General features: G+C 47.1%; 1 protein-coding gene across 1 annotated transcript in view; it reads right to left on the bottom strand.

Moving 5' to 3' along the window:
- The window catches only part of ank2b (ankyrin 2b, neuronal), a 73,698-nt gene that overhangs the window by 43,485 nt on the left and 13,101 nt on the right, over window positions 1-17,112 (bottom strand). The window contains exons 2-9 of the mRNA XM_067261337.1: window positions 12,986-13,087; window positions 6,550-6,648; window positions 4,665-4,763; window positions 4,365-4,463; window positions 4,037-4,222; window positions 2,220-2,243; window positions 1,242-1,250; window positions 468-566 (exon numbers count right to left, since the gene is read on the bottom strand). Coding sequence (XP_067117438.1) covers window positions 468-566; window positions 1,242-1,250; window positions 2,220-2,243; window positions 4,037-4,222; window positions 4,365-4,463; window positions 4,665-4,763; window positions 6,550-6,648; window positions 12,986-13,087 — 717 coding nt within the window. The remainder of the gene's footprint in view (window positions 1-467; window positions 567-1,241; window positions 1,251-2,219; window positions 2,244-4,036; window positions 4,223-4,364; window positions 4,464-4,664; window positions 4,764-6,549; window positions 6,649-12,985; window positions 13,088-17,112) is intronic.

Below are 17,112 nucleotides of genomic sequence, written 5' to 3'. Positions count from 1 at the left end.
CAAACCATTGTCCCTCTTCCTTGGAAATCCTGTCTCTACGAGTGAAAGGAAAAGTGCTGAAAGACAAAGTTCGAGCAGAGGCCCCCTCCCTTCCTTCCCTCCACCCCCCCCCCCTCCTCCCTCCCCTCTCTCTCAGTGCGTGAGGCTCTCCACTGGAGTGGGTGGGGAGCCCACCTACACAGGAGAGCTGGAGAGAAAGAGCTGAGGAGGGGGGGGGGGGGGGGGGAACTGAGTCAAGAAGCTACATTGTTTGAGAGAGCAGCTAAAGCGCTGACGACGGAGTCTAAAAGGTCGTCAGTAGGTGTGTGTGTCAAGTGTACTGTAAGTTCATGTGTGCCAACGTTCACGTTAAGAGTGAACGTCCATTCCGCTGGCACCTAAGGCTGGCCGGTGAGTCATGGCTGACAACCACACAGCAGCAGTGCTGGTCAGGACTGTGGGGGCGGGCTGGGGTTAGGGGTTCCTACCCTGGCTGTGAAGTCCACCGCTGCCCCCCGGTTCAGCAGAAGAGTGGCCACGTTCACGTTCCCATAGTGGGCAGCGATATGCAGCGGTGTGAAGCCACTCTGTTGGGGGAGAGGGAGAGCAGGCAGGAGAGAGAGAGAAGGAGAGAAAGAGAGATGGAGACAGAGAAAAGGAGACAGAGAGGTCAAACCCCAACTCCAACCATGCCCCTTCATCTTTGACCTTTCCTGCACAATCCCAGCATGCAGCAGTCGCATTAAGCATCCCAACACAGGTCAACAAAGAGGAAAGACAAAACAGAAAACATTTCCAAAACTCAAGAACTCAAACCAAGAATGAACACAGGAAAAATTAAGTTTGAAGTTCAATTCCAGAAAAAAACATTACTTTGACAGACACTGATACTTAAACACACACAAACAGATACACCCCGTGCAAGATTAACCCACTGTCCCAATAAGAAACATACTGTATTTACAAAAATATAAAAACCAAAATGTAAAAATGAAGACGTACAGTACACACAGATTATTTAATATTAATGTAGAAAATATTTCAGAAGAATAGATTAGCTATTAGTTAACTATACAATAAATGTACATGACACCCAAGAAAAGTCATCAAAAATCATAAATAATGTATATATCACTGTACTACATTGTTTATCAACATCAAAGTGCACTATGTCGACTGTACGTCAGTTATAGTGCTAGGAGGTATGAGAAATCAGAGAGATTTGCAGATCAGTTTGGGAGTACGTGAAATTCTTGCCTTACCTTTCCGTTCTGAAAGTCATGGTCCGATTTAATGTGAAAACATTATTTTACAAAAGTGTGAGGGGTACAGTGGCTACACGATGATAAATACACATTCAAAGCTCAAGAGTAATGGAGCAACTCAAAGCAGGCTGGAGGCAACATGCTAAGTATTTTCCTTTCAACAAAGCAAACTGTCAGCAAAGCAGCCAGATATTTTTATCTATGTCATTTCATTCTATTAAATTGGTGTCCACAGTCCAAAGCATGCTTGTATTGCATGTTACTAAAACATTCTTTGCTGCAAGGTGCAAGCTAAGAATTTCCAGCTCTTAAAATGTTTAACCTACAGCATGCAGCACAGAGCACAGAACAACACCAGTTTGCATTAAACATTTTGATCCCTGTATGTATAAAGACAGATAAACATTCATGTTGGAATCTGTGTCTACACAGACAAACATCCTATCATGTTATTATTGTAAATTTTACATATACAGTAAATAATTCAGTATGGGTCAGATCAGAAATGTCATGGTGAAAAAAGAATAATAGTAAACATTTAAAAATTAAAATTGGAAACACACTTGTGAGCTTAGGATACCAATCAAACTCCTGGAAGGAGAAGAATACAGCCCATTCACAGCCCAAACGAAAAAATGAAACAATGAAACAATGCTGAAATCAGGAGTGGCAAAGACAGTTGGCAGAGTGTAAGATGAACTAAAGAACGACGCCTGGGCCATTCCAGTCAGCCGCGCATGCTTAAAGGAGGAACAGCGTCAGACGGAAAAAAAACAATGAAGAAAAGAAGAAAGAAAAAAAAGAGAAGGAAAAAAAGACACCGGCAAAGAAAAGTGAGGATTCCCAGGATGCAGTGCGGGTGGAGGGAAGGAGGGAAGACTGAGCGGAGGAGGACGGATGAGGAGAGGGATGAGAGCAGAGGGGTGTGAAGGTGTGGTGAGGACCGGGGGGGGGGGGGGGGGGGAGAGCATATACCTCGGTAGTCCTATTGACCATCATCTGAAGCAGCAGGGACGCGGAAGGGAAACAACTCAGTTACTTCAGAACACACAGCAGCACAGAGCTCACGGCGTCTGTGCCGACAGATCTACCCCCTGTTGGCGGCGTGGCTAGAGTGGTACCGTTCTCCTTAACACTGGGGCTTTTTCCTACCTCTCTGGATCCTGTGTGCGTAGCGTGATAATACGGTACTCTACACGGTCGAAAGTGCACCTGTACACAGTACTTATGTCCTAGGAGGTTTACTGTGACGGACACACGGGTGTGGCAGGGGGGAGGAGGGACACGCAGGGCCATTTTCACAGCTGCCTCTCTCTGTTTTCATACCCTGTGGACTACAGTAGAGTGTGTACTACTCTGTGTGGGTTACTGGTAGCCGGAAAGGATGGTTTTCATGTCCAGACTAGTTCAGGTCATCGTCAGAGGACTGCAGAGCCGAGGTATCTGGGAAGAACACGCGTGCCGGGGTGCTCAAGTGACGCCAGAGTGCGTGTGTGTGGGTGTGGGTGTGTGTGTGTGAGAGAGTGTGTGTGTGTTGAAGACTCTGACCACCGTCCACTGGGAGGGTCTGTATGAGTCATGGTGAGGAGCGCTGCATTGAAACATCTTAACCAGAAACAGCATTTTATGCCAGCTTACACTTGCTTACAGTATCCCCTATTATACAACATAGGCACCATACAGTAGAACCTAGTGTATAACATTGGCACTATACAGTACACCCTATTATATAACATAGGCACCATAAAGTATACCCCATTATATAACACAGGCACATTGTATGGACACAACAAGCGTCATCTCAACACCGACAGTGCAGGTGGACTGGCTGTGGTGTGCTACAGAACAGGACAGTAGGCTGCATACAGGTGAGCCTGTTTTGGACAGAGGGTTCTCCACTGGGAGTGTGTTCTGGGGTTCCTACAACGTCTCTCACTCTAGCCACGCCCCCAGCAACTGCACCGCTGCCCACCCGCCAACCCCAGCCCCAGCCCACCCCACCCAGCGGCGTCCTCGGACCCCTGGCTCCGTCCCTCCCCGTGGCCCGGCTAGCCAGCCCTGGAGGAGAGCGTCCAGGGAGGCCACCTCCAGCCTCCCCCTGTCTAAAGCCCCCAGGGAGACGGGGGGCGCGGAGAGAAGGAGCCGGAGCGCCAGGACGCCACAGCGGAACCAGGACCCCCAGGGTACATGCAGACCCTCCATATCAACCCCCCATCCAACCTGACAACAGCACCCTCCATGCACTGGACACTGGAACTACGCTTAAACACCAGGGGGAGACAGAGAGCAACAGGGGGGCGTGCGGGAGGGGCAGATAACACAGAGAGACAGAACGAGAGACCCAGTTAGTGGAGAGGCCAGGAGACAGGTGGCAGTCACACAGACACTGAAACGGAGTGACAGACAGAGAGACAGAGAGAAAGAGAGACACAGACACACATCTACAACAGAGCACAACAAGGGTAACATTAAGTCACAGGCAACAGTGGCTCCACGAGACAGTGCTATACACCCACATCGATTTATCCTTACTGTGCTTTCCCACTCAAATCGCCTCACTTCCCACATTCTCAACACCTCAAAACACGGTACGCCGAGTGATACGCGTTTCGTAAACAATCATCCCAAAGTACAGCACACGGTATTGTATTTCCTGGGGGGGGGGTCGTATAGCAGCGAGGCTCTACCGACTGACGACACACCAGGCCACCACAGCGGATACGGCATGCAGGCCACCAGGGCCACAGACGCGGGGAGAGCTCCGGCCTCCGGCGGAGGCGGGGGACCCGTACCTTGGACTGCACGTCGGCGTTGTGGTCGTTCTGCAGCAGCAGCGCGGCAGACTTGGTGTCGTCCTTGCGCGCGGCGATGTGCAGCGCCGGCAGGCGGACCTTGCCCTTGGTGTCGTGCTCCAGCAGGATGGACACCACCTGGTTGTGGCCCTGCTGGAGGGCGATGGCCAGGGGGGTGAAGCCGTCCTGGATGGGGGAAGAGGGGGGGGGATATATGATAGCAGGGGATGAACATTAGCACTAGCGTGCAAGTGCACTCTGTCATTCACACACACAGTCTCTTTTATATATACACTCATTTACACACACACACACACATGGTCCCTACCTCCGTGGCAGTGCTCTGGTTGGCTCCGTTCTCCAGCAGGTAGCGGACCACGTCCATGTGGTTCTCCTGGGCCGCCATGTACAGCGGCGTGAAGCCATTCTGCCGAGAACAGAGAACCACAACGGCCGGGTCAGCTAGCGCTAACACCTCCACACGTGCTACCCAGCCCCGTTTGAGTTGACAGCCACCGTGTGAGCACGAGGCTAACGATACAGCAAAGTGTGCTACTTCATCCAGTCCGGTTTGAAGGGCAGCACAGACGTAAAAGGTAGGACGTGAAGCAAGGGTGTTGGGTCGTACCTGAGACTGGGAGTTGATGTCAGCCCCTCGCTTGACCAGGATCTTCACCACCTCACCCTGCCCTGCCAGAGAGGCGATGTGAAGGGCTGTGTTTCCTTTCTGGAAGGGTTGGGAACACACACACACGCTGTTACGGCCACATGCTACACAAAACACACACAGTAAGAAGGGAGTTCTTCATAGCTGCTTCTCACAATGGCATTCAAGACTTCTCATTACCAAAACCCAGCGCCTCGTCGGAGCTGTGGCATTCATTACCCTCTACGCCCCTGCTGTATTCATCCTCCCTCTACGACCTCCTCATTAACGCCGTTTAGCATTCACCATTTGAGAAGCTACACCCCAAACAGGCATATCTCCAGACAGCCATGGCTCTGGAAGAGGAGATCACTGTCTAAAAATGAGGGGTCATTCCAGACTGGCACTCCTAATGACGCCTTGACTCACAGATAATGGAAAGTTATCGCTAATACCCCAGGGAGATTGGATCCACTGCCAGAATCCTTTTAATTAGAGCATAAGGATGAACCCATTATGTTAAGTGACTCTTGCTTTAGCGTACTGGTTTTATGGGGTGCTAGCCTGTTTCAGAAGGTCTCATGTTGCATTTACAAATTCAAACAATCTCTGTCAACTCTATCATCCAAGCTTTGATTTACTCATAAAATACCCATAATTAAAGGGCATTTCCTAGAAAGGAATGAATGGACACAAAGGCCCCATTTTAGCCAGTAACACACAAGCTAAACATCATCCATCCATCCATCAAGCGCTTACTCAGACTTCAAAGAGACACACAAACCCTAAACATGCTGTTTATGAAATGAAATAGACTCTCTCTCTGAAACGACTCTTAATCACTTTCCCTTCCAGCATGTCCTGAAGTTCTCCATGAGGTCCAAGTGAACAGCCCAGTGACATGTAGCTAGCAGCAGGCATAGGGTTACAGTGGTTGTGGGGTAGTAACCTGGCAGTCTGCCCAGGGATATGATAGTAGCAGTGCGGACTCACTAAGGAAAGGTTAACGGCCAGGCTTCAATAGGTCAAGAGTTGTAGATAGAAGCTATGTTAGGCCTCTAACCCTGTATGTGACACCAGTCCATAAAAACATGATATCAGAAGCGACTATGCTGATGAATTGGGAGTATTTACAGACCAATGATTAAATAAGTATTGAGAGACTTGTTGCTCTTGTTGGTTAGTTGTAACTGATTTAAAATTATTGTACTCACTGTGAAATATATGATTGTTGCTTGCTTTCTACAAGTACACTCTTGCACTTTTGAGGTTCATGTTGTTTGATTGTAACTTGTGCTCTTATGGTTCTTGCCTTTGGCACTTATTTGTTGTTTTTTTACACAATGTATGCTTCATGTTTTGGCTACCCGCAATGTTTGGGGCTATCTCGTTATGATCAGTGACCTATGCACTTTTGTAAAGCTCTCTTGGAAGTCGCTTTGGATAAAAGCGTCTGTTAGGTTAAATGAATAAAAGTAAATGTAAGTAAGACATTACTGTTAGTCATGTTAGCATAATAGCAGCTTGAGTAGACACAAACTGAGTTTGTGTCTACTGTCAAATGTTTGGTCAACAAAGTCTACCACTGATCTCTTAAGCATAGTCCTAGAGCAACATTTCACCCCCAGTTAGCCTAGGAGCCAAGGGGATGTTAACATGCTAAGTTACAGCATGTCATGCTAGGCTAGACCAGGTTCATATGGTTCCCAGGTTACTATGTGTTTGGGTATATATTTTGAAGCCTTGTCATAAAATGTAATTTAAAACAACAACTGGCCCAAAGATAATATGGGGGTTAATGTGTGCTATGGAACTGGGGAACCGCTGACCCTGGGAACATAGATACGTTCACGTTACTGTTACCCACCTTGGTAGCAGAGTCTACGGCGGAGCCTCTCTCCAGCAACTCCTGAACCAGCTCCACATGACCCTCCTTAGCAGCCAGGTGCAAAGCGTTGAGCCCATTCTGGACAGGAAGAGAAGAGGGACAAAAAGGCAAAGGTCAGCTTCACAACTCAAAACTCCCGACTGTTCGTCCACAAAATGGAGGACTTGGAAAATAAACGGACGGGGCTGGAAAAAAAAAAGGGATCGTAGCTCGGTACCTCCGTGTCCATAACTCATACTGTCGTGCTCCGTTTTTCTGTTTTGACTGTTACTCTTTCATACACACGAAGGAGGGACAAACCAAAATATGAAAGCCAGTTCTGAAAGTCAGGATTGTGCCATGTCATGCTGATATGGAGCTGGGCCAGGCATGGACGAAGTGATATTAATAAAGTGGCTGTGAGTGTGCTTGCGTACGTGTTTGGTGCAATAGTGTGATTGTTTGTTACTTCTTCAATACCCTAGTTCAAACCACTGTTGAAAGCAATAGGAAATTATTTTCGATTTTGCTTGAATTTTCCCTCAGAACTCAATGACCTCTCTCAAGTGCCAACCCTAACCTTCTGTAATAAGAAGATTTCTGCTTAGTCTCTACGTACTGTAGCGATAAATATATGGTATTTGCTGTAGGACAGAAATGAAGATTACATTGTAATATCACTCTAGAGGGATTTCCTCAGGGATTAAGGAATCCAGACGTTTGCCAGTTAATTCCAAAATACCACAACAAGACAGGAAGGGGGGGATGGGGAAGGTTACCAAACAAGGTGTTGCAATGTATTATTAATCCCACTCGCACATCATGCTTCAAACATCGATGTTTAGGATGGAAAACTACTTTCAACTTTGTGGTGAGATAATCTTTTAGTTTTCTGTGCAAATGTCATTAAACCATTTTACGTTTATGAGTTCAAGTTGTTAGTGTAATCTCTTCCTTGTGTGATCCTCTGAGGAGATGTTAAATCACTCTAATGGCTCTGTTAATATCTATATCTGGCTCTTAACAAGTCACATGCTGGTGGGCTGGCAGGAAGAATAGGGGAGGGGTTTCATGAGTTGATTGACAGAGTGGACAAGCATGACAGCCTGTTGAAAATGAAGGGGACAGTGTAGCTAGATAGGACTGTGGGGAAGGGGTTCGGTATGAAGGACCAATGTAAAGCGAAGGGCGAGAGACAAAAACAAACCACAATACACGGTAAGATTCTACAATCAGTGTATGGAATTCACATAAGGAGAAGTCTTTAGGTGAGTCCCACGTAAGTCCTTAGGTAAACACCAATACACCCAACAACTACATGGGTCCAAAAACCAGGCCCACTGAAAACCATGTTCTCTTCGTACCTCTCTACTCACGAGGTAGATACTGGAATGGAGTGGTGATTTAGAGTTAGAGTCAACAGTGTTACACTCCCCCCCACCCCTCTGTAGCCCGGGGGAGATCTCCATTGACCCAGCAGTGATTTAATATATCTTTCACTGGAGGGCAGCGCTTGTCTACGTTTGAAAAATGGGACTAGTGAGTCGATAGATGATTTCCTCTGTGCCTGTTCGGTCCATTCAGCCTGCCTATCATACAGAGAACCCCAAAGAGAATGTTATTGCCATTCGTTATGTCACGGAAACATTGTCACATCCTGCATTTCCTTTGTAGAGAGGAATGGCGCGCTACATTTGGTTAAGAATGCCCTACAGGGTTCTGTCGCATTAAAACAAGCTGGAACAAACGGAGGCATCTGTTTTGCAAAACACCAAACTCTGCACTCCTTTGAAGAGAGAGGATATGGTGCATTAGATGCAGAAGGTGCACACCTGCTTGTCTCCATGCCTAAAGGCTGCCTTGAACTTTTACATTTGTTTCCTGGACGCTGTTAAACAAAGTGACATGCATTTAGTCTGCATAGCAGTCTGAAGTACAGAACAAAATCAAGGATCAGAAGTACATAGTTCTCACCATATTTTCGGCAGTTAGATCCAAGGAAAGATCTGTATTTTAACAGGCATAGCCAGCCACCCCCCCTCCCCCCACACACTGACACACACACACACACACACCCGCCCCTTCACAGGTCTAAATCATAACTATTAGATCAACTACCCAGACGCCATCGCTTATGAAAACTTTGAATCACAGAACATTCAATTTATCACGTTGTTCTCCGCCCTCATCTTTCTCACACCCTGTAGATGGAAGGAGCCATTAATCTACTTCCTAGTCTGCAGACATCACTGTGGGGCAGCCCAGCCATTACAGTGAGTAGAAACCCATCAAGATGCATATTAGGAATGCTAATGGGGGGTGTGAATGTAATAACGGCTAGTGTGATTAGTCCTTCCAGAGATATTAGACGTCTGCTGTCTGGGGAAGCTAGCTGGAAAGTTCACTGGAGAGACTCGTTTAGGAGGGCTGCCCCGTTGAGAAGAAAGTGCAAATAAGGACTATGGAATCATATTGGGGTCAAAACTGTACATGCTGCCTGAAGCACAGTAATACTTAGGCATTTTGACATTTATGGTTCACAAAGGAATACGGGTGTGCTATTAGTGCTGTATGTCAATGTGTGAACATGTGCCATGAAATTAGAGAAGGACTCCCCACTTGCACATTCCGAGTGTAAGAACGTTTTTCCCACAATGATGGCTCCTGTCCCAACCCATCAATGTGGTGCCAGAGCACTGGACGACGAGCCATCCATCTTGAACAACGAGGTCACAGTGCCCCACCTGTGAGTGTTCAGGTCTTGGTGTAATCTGTCCCGGTGTTTAAGGACCTGCCGTGTTCACGTCGCAGCGCTAGATGGATGCCAGTTGAGAGTGAGGACCCCACGGTGGCTTCGTGGAGGTGACCTCTTCAATCGCCACGAGACATGTTAAGGCAACATGCGTCTGGGCTGGAGACTATGAAAAATGGCTTATGTGGGTTTGTGACACAGGAGAGACTATCTACTGTATGAGCCCAGACCCCCCCCCCCCCCCTCCCTTCCCCTAGTCCAGACAGTGACAGACTACCCGTGTCACAGGTCGGCACGATGGAGAGAAACCTTGGTTGTCCTGACTACTTTAAGTGTGTGCTTTGTGTTCCGTCGGTCGGTCACACAGGCATCTCATGGTCACACGGAGGCTGTAACAGATGGACTCAGGCCTACATGACAACACTAGACGTAAACGATGTACACAGTACCTTCAGCAGCTGGAAACCATGCTTTCGGCAACAGTGTCTCCTTTACAAGGACTCACCTACTTTGGTGCAGTTTGATAAAGACCCACCTATAGTTTTACTCTGAAAGAATATAAGAATCTTTCTGAAAAACAGACACACATTGCTTTACGTGGCTCCAACAAGACACAGGCTCAGAAACAGTATTTCTTTACAGAAGTTATTTACGGCAAAGCTATTTCTGTGCATAGCAGCACTAAAATACTGGGTTGCTAAGACAACTGAAATAGATATCTTGTCTGTGATCCATAACAGAAATCAAGCAGTCTATCAATATCAGAGCTAATAGCATACTTGCACCCTATTAGCAGATTAACTAAAAGTATTCATTAATTCCAACTGTTAGTGAATACATCTCCTCTGCAGACACACACCTGCAATCCTCCACCCCACACCCACCCCCCAACACACACGCACTACACCCTGCACACCTAGACCCAGAGTCTCCCATCCATCTAGGTGTCTGTCAGTGTGTGAAGGTCAGGGTTTTACCATGACAATTTTTGGAAGGTGCAGCAGGACTGACCATATGGATGGAAGGATGGAGGGGTGGAGGAATGAAAGGAGGAGGGGACCGGACATGAAAGGAGAGAGGTACCAGGACAGCAGTGATACAGCACTGGAGTATGGTTGCAGATATCATATCATGAATGGTCTCTGAGAGAACAGATAGGAGACAATGAATGGGCGTAGCTTGTAGTCAGCTTCAGACTGCCAAAGACAAAAGCCTGAGATACAACTCTGCCAAATGTATTTCTATTTAAAAACAACCAGTGTTAGTCAAAGTACTGTACAATCGGCAAGGCAAAATAAGGCACTAAAATACCTAACATTTATGACAAAGGCACTGAAAGACACGAAGCAGAGCCTGTGAACTCAGATCAAAGCAGATGGATTCCACTCAGTATGAAGGGAGGAGATGCAGATTGAATGGGAGAGAAGCAGAGAGATATAGATGAGAAGGAGAGAGAGGGAGGGCAGTAGAGAGGGAAGGAGGGAGGTAGAGAGAGGGAGGGAAGGAAGGAAGGAGGGAGATAGAGAGGAAGCGAGGGAGAGAGGGAGGGGGAGTTGAAGGGGGGGAGATAGAGAGGAAGGGGGGGACGGAGATAGAGAGGGAGCGAGGGAGAGAGGGAGGGGGAGATGAAGGGGGGGAGATAGAGAGGAAGGGGGGGAGATAGAGAGGGAGGGGGAGATATGGAGGGACAGAGGGAGATAGAGAGGAAGGGGGGGAGATAGAGAGGGAGGGGGAGATATGGAGGGACAGAGGGAGATAGAGAGGAATGGGGGAGATAGAGAGGAAGGGGGGGAGATAGAGAGGGAGGGAGATATGACATGGATAAAGACAAACGAGCATCAACTGCAAGTTTAACGTTGGATATTTCTGGAAAAGGTTCTACGACTACCTCCAGTCCTTTGATACTCTGCCAGAGGGCATATTGTGTGGCAGACCTTGTGGCTGGTGAGTGTGTGAGAAAGTTTTGTGTATTTGTGTGTGTGTAGGAAAGATGCCTCACACCCTCACACACCACTGAAGTTCATGTGACTGTTGTTGTTGCTTATCAGGTTGACCACACACCATCTGCTGGACGGGTCATTTCACACTATATCTGCTTTCACTGATCCCCCTCACACACACACACACACACTCCCCCTTGCCCTTCATGCAGTGGGGAACGTTAATGGCTTCTGAGCACAAGATAATAGCCAGCTACTAAATAAAGACTTGGACTCTCACCATGCAGTGTAAACAAGTCACAAAGTCTCGAATGAAGGAATGGAGAAGACAGGGAGAGAGGAGAACCGGGTGATTCTTGTTGGGCCACAGATCTAGACACATTCACACATTCATGCATATCTGCTGTATGTACACATGGTCATCCACCTGTGAGGTAAAGCACATCATTTTGTTTGTCTCTGTTAAGTGGCATTCCCCACAGGGAGCTTTAAGAGGTGTGGGGAGAGAGAGAGAGAGAGAGAGAGAGAGAGAGAGAGAGAGAGAGAGAGAGAGAGAGAGAGAGAGACAAATGAGGAGACCAAGAAGAGGGAATCACTAATGACTGTTCACTGATCCTTCTCCCCTGGCCCTGCCACAGGTCCCACTAATTAATGTGTAGGCATACAGGTTACCCAGGGAACCAAGTACCTGAGTCAGCACTGACCTGCTTTTATATGTGGGATATCAGGGCACTGGCTTTCAAAATGGTGGCCTCAAATCACAACCTCCATTTCAAAAACACACCCACACACACACTTCTCTGCATCTTTGAACTCGTTCTTGACTAGACTACCTTAATATGGGGTTTCTTCTATTGGCCCTGATGGAAAAGGGATTCACCATCAGCTCCAGTAAGGGTGATTTAGAATGATGGAATCTCGAGCTATCGATCTGTTGGACCAGCATCAATATTTATCCTTGCAGCATCCAAACTGGCAAACTCACAGGTAAGACCACAGAGGAAGAAGAAGAGCTCGTCTTAGGCTAGGCCTTGCTCGGAAATACAAAAGTTGTATAATACGATTGTGCCTGGTGATCTTTATGGAAGGCAGCACCCTGTCACTTTGGTGCCCTGTGAGAGCTATTGTCAGCAGTGTTATGTAAAACCACCGGCTTCTCTAAATGTATTCTGGGTAATGAACACTGAGTGATGGAGACTCTTAACTCACAGACCGACAGTTTCCTCGGAGAGGAGGAGGATTTAGTCGTAGGAGGAAGGAGGAAGGCAACTAGGGGAGACTACCTCAATCTTTCTCAAAATGTTTGGAGTTTTTTTTGTAGAGGACTGATGGATACTGTAATATGTCGGTAAAAATCTAGTTTGGAACCCCAACCACTGGTGGCTTCACCTACATACGTATGTCCCATGTCCCAAACATGTCACTTTGGTGAAAGCAGGTTGAATTAACGAATAGGGCCGGAAGCTGAGAGACTGAAGGTCACCTTGTGACTTTGACTGACATCTGGACTGAGGATCAATGAGGGGTTCCCAGGAGCTAACTGAGGTGTTTGAGGGAAGTGAGGGGGTACGAGAGACCTGGCAGGTTGCGTGGGTGGAGGGATAGTGACCTTGAGTTATTGTAGCCTGGAGCTTGGGGAATCCAATGAAAGCCACAGAGGACCAACAGGAAGTGAAAAAATCCAGGCACTGATGTGTGATGTCCCTTCGAACAGGCCGAATAAGTATGTGTGTGTGTTTCTTACCTGATTGCAAGTGCCGATGTCCACTCCTCCTTTCAGATATTCCAGAACCTTGTCGATGTTCCCTGCCCTGGCTGCCCGCAGGAAGCTGGTGTTGCTGTCCGACTAGAAGAAAACAGAGAATAAGAAATACATTAGATAAAGGTCAGGCAGCAACCACGTTGGAAGACTTCGTTCGTATCGATTTCATGCCAGCAGATTATTCAAAAGGATTTTGGATGTATGTTGACTCACTTTCCTTGACTTTTCAGAGGCATAAAAATAGCTGTGGTAATTATACAGCTAACAATGTTATCTCTGCTGGCACACGCCTGGCCAGCTAACATCCAGCCTGCCTCACCAACACCCTCTAAAAACGCAGAGACGGCAAACAAGCTTGTTATGGTTCCCTAGAGAGCCTAGGTGCGAGCAAGGTAGATCATTCCACCTTGTGTGTCTCAGTCATCAAGCGAACCATCAATGTTTTATGAGTTTATCAGCGCAGAGCATTATCCTAACTTGGAGAATGCAGCATAGGTCATGTCCTCTTCGTGCCGATGCAGGGACAGTCAGAACTGGAAGTACACCAAGGCAGTAGGGAGGTGGAATGAGTCAGCTACTCCACCCTCTCTCCTCTACCTCTTCACCCCCTAGCTAGCGCTACCTGCCAGAAGAATGCAGTACTTTTGATTGATTGAATTAGCATCTTTGCTTGCTAGCTCCCAGACAATGGAGTCGACTGCAGCTTCTCAGCTGCGATAGTGACAGCCGTCAGCGCAGGCTGTGGATAGAATAGAGCAGTTCCTTCTACTTCAGAATGATGTCTCTGGCCTACCGTATACTGCATTAGGAAAACGCAAGGTATGCTGCCTTGCTATGAATACTGATAAAGGGAATGTGTAGATGGAAACTGTAATGGAGAATTGCATGATTTATATGTATCTGGTATTCTCTTTTTCAACTAAAGCCTGTCAAGAAATAATGACAACATGTGTCTTATTCAACTCGTATGTTAAATGAACAGAAAGTGGTCCGATTGGCTCCTGTATTTGGTTTGGCATGTGCTCTGTGTGGACACTGCAGAGCACTGCGCTGCATCCTTCAGACCAGAGACATCCATCTGCAGCACCATCCAACGTCCAGTAACCTCGCAGAACCCAAATGACGTCACTGTCAGACAGTGTCACATCACATCGGTTTATACGTCCATCTCCAAGTAAATGTGCACACATTATTGATGGTTAACTATATGCTGCTAGCTTTCATGTTTCCATAAGTCATACTGCCTTTTTTGCTGAGTAATGCCTGTGTCGAGACTTCTGGGATCATGTGGTTGTTGGGGGTGAGGTCATACTGCACGTGTGCATAGAATGGATGACAGTGCTAGCCCACATACTTAGCATTGTACACAGCTAGCCACAGCACACAATAGAATCATTATAAAGTCAGATCAAAATTGCCAGATTCCTCTAACAGCCGCCCAGTATCATTATGCAAGTCCTTCTTAAATCATTCTGCAGTCTGTGGGTTGCCATAGTGATACTTAGGCCAATAGGCCTCAAACAAGCAAGGCTTTTAACTCAAAGCATTTTACATTCAGGCGAAAAGAAAATGGCAGATTGTTCTTGAAACTTCCTACAGAAATGGTTTCATAAGCACTGAATTGATGGTTTGTTTTCTTGTTTTATCAATGTGGAGGTGTTTACACGGTGTAGTTCTTCAGGAGAAAGGGTTAGGAGGAAAAAGGCTTTTTTAGAACATTGACTGAGCCCACTCCTACTCACAGCTGTGAGAAGTTGAGCTGAGCTGGATATGTGGTAAGATTGAGGTGAAAGCAGGGGTGAACAATACCAAAGAAATCTGTATTATTTCCTTTATCATTCTCATTCATCAGCATAATCGTGACACCACAATAATCACGACTCGGCACACTGAATGAACTGCACCTTTCACTGGTCAGGTAAGTGGGGGAACAAGATTTAAAATTAATAAATAATGACATCAAGCTGTAACTAACTACTTGTAACCAACCACGCTTTGCAGTGCCTTGGTACAACCTTTGATCTACAGTCTAGACGTGTGTATCACTGCAAGCGAACCTGCCAACAGAATTTCTGCTACAGACCAAAGATGACATGCAACATTCATATTCAGAGCGATTCTCTCACTTCACTGGTGTACTTTGTACGAGGGAATGTTCATCAATAATGTAAAGTAACCCATAACTGCCCACCAATGGCACTGATGGAAACATCCTCGCCCCTCCCAGTTACCACGGAGACACGCTGACCTACCTCTCTGGGTAGTCATGGCAACAGGGTCTGCCAGTCAATCCATTTGGCAACAGAGCACGATCAACAGAAAAGTCCTTATTCCGAACTCTCTCTCTCTGTAATTGATCTTAATATAGATCAAATGTGGGACATAAAACATATGGATAAATAAACGACTGGGAGCTAAACTGACTCAACAATAATTCACTGGAGATTACATTTACATTACATTTAGTCATTTAGCAGACGCTCTTATCCAGAGCGACTTACAGTAAGTACAGGGACATTCCCCCGAGGCAAGTAGGGTGAAGTGCCTTGCCCAAGGACACAGCGTCAGTTGGCATGACCGGGAATCGAACTGGCAACCTTCGGATTACTAGCCCGATTCCCTCACCGCTCAGCCACCTGACTCCCTGAGATGAACCAATAGCATTGCTACATAGTGTGTGTTGCCGTACAAACAAGGATCAACCATAGCTGTGGGCTTAGAACAAGGTCAACAATGACGTCATCCGGTTGCACCTGAGCATGTGCATGTGTGTGCATGTGTCTCACTGCACCCTAAGTGTTCCGGGAGCCACCACGGCCAGCATGGAGACAACGCCCTCGGAAAACACAGATGTCACATGCTCCTGGAGAGTCTTCCAACCACCTATCACACGCTCCGAGGCTCCTAAAGGCCAGACGCCTCAACACACACACACAGATACACACACACACACACACACAAACACACCATCTGACACCTATACGAGGAAGGCAACTGTGCCCTTCTACACAGATTTGCCGTCCTACTCACACGGAACAACACGTTCTATTCTTAGCCCTGGCCAGCAAAGCCTGTCATATCAGTAGTGTTTACAAGGTAGCCTGCAGTACCCAGCAACCATCTCTTAGCAGCCCACCTCTGAGGACACAGTCAACCTTAACATTTCCTCCACTGGCACCAACCGTGTGTGTGCAAGGTGTGTGTGTGTGTGTTTGTCGGGATGCATGTTCGACATTGGATCTCCCTAGAAGCTAGACTGGTATGCATTGCCAGTGAATATGGAGGCACAAATCAACTGTGATGATTGCTCCGTCACTCGCCCGATCTGGAATCAATGCAACCGCTTCTCGTTAGCAACACACAGAGTCTTCAGTCCAGCGTTAATTGCCGTGCAGAAAATCATCAGTCGATGCCACACGTTAAGACATGCGCAGAGGTATTTTTTCCTGTTTTTCAAGGCAGGTCAACAAACCGAGGTCCGCTTGACGTGCGATAACCCTCAATAAACCAGGACGTACATATACACCAAGGAAACGATAGCACTCGATGAATCATTGTGATGCTAATGGTTTCAAATACATGAAGCTTGAGGTGACATAACTGGAGCGATTTCCTCATTATATATTCAGGAGGTTCTCCTCTCTGTAATTCATTATTTCTGCATCCAGGGGAGTCCCCTTCCATCCTTCTCATCTACGTCACGGTCCTCCTCTTCAGGCAGACATATATGGACCGGAGCCAGTGAGAAACAGACCTCCTGGCCAATCACAGCTCTCCCTGCGGACCAATTACCATACCGTTGGCCAGCCAGAGGCCCAGGTCCACCACCGATGCTAAATTTAGAAGCAGCTCTACATTCATAGACGGAGAAGGGGCCAGGTTGGTGGTTCTTAGGAATGAAGGCTGAAGAGATTGAGGCAAGGTTAGAATTACAGACCATGGATGCCATATCCATTGCAGACTTACTATGGAAAGGAAGGCATCTCAACCTCTGGATACTGAGACACGGCCCTCAGAACGTCAGCCATGATCTGTATGTTCTCTGTAGACTCTAGCTAGCTAGGCCCCAGAGAGAGAGAGACAGAGATAAGAGAACACTTCGTGCTGGC

The sequence above is a fragment of the Osmerus mordax genome, chromosome 23 (genome assembly GCF_038355195.1).
Source record: "Osmerus mordax isolate fOsmMor3 chromosome 23, fOsmMor3.pri, whole genome shotgun sequence".
NCBI lineage: Eukaryota > Metazoa > Chordata > Actinopteri > Osmeriformes > Osmeridae > Osmerus > Osmerus mordax.
Note: the sequence above shows the minus strand (reverse complement) of the source record. Positions and strands in the feature narration are given on the sequence as shown.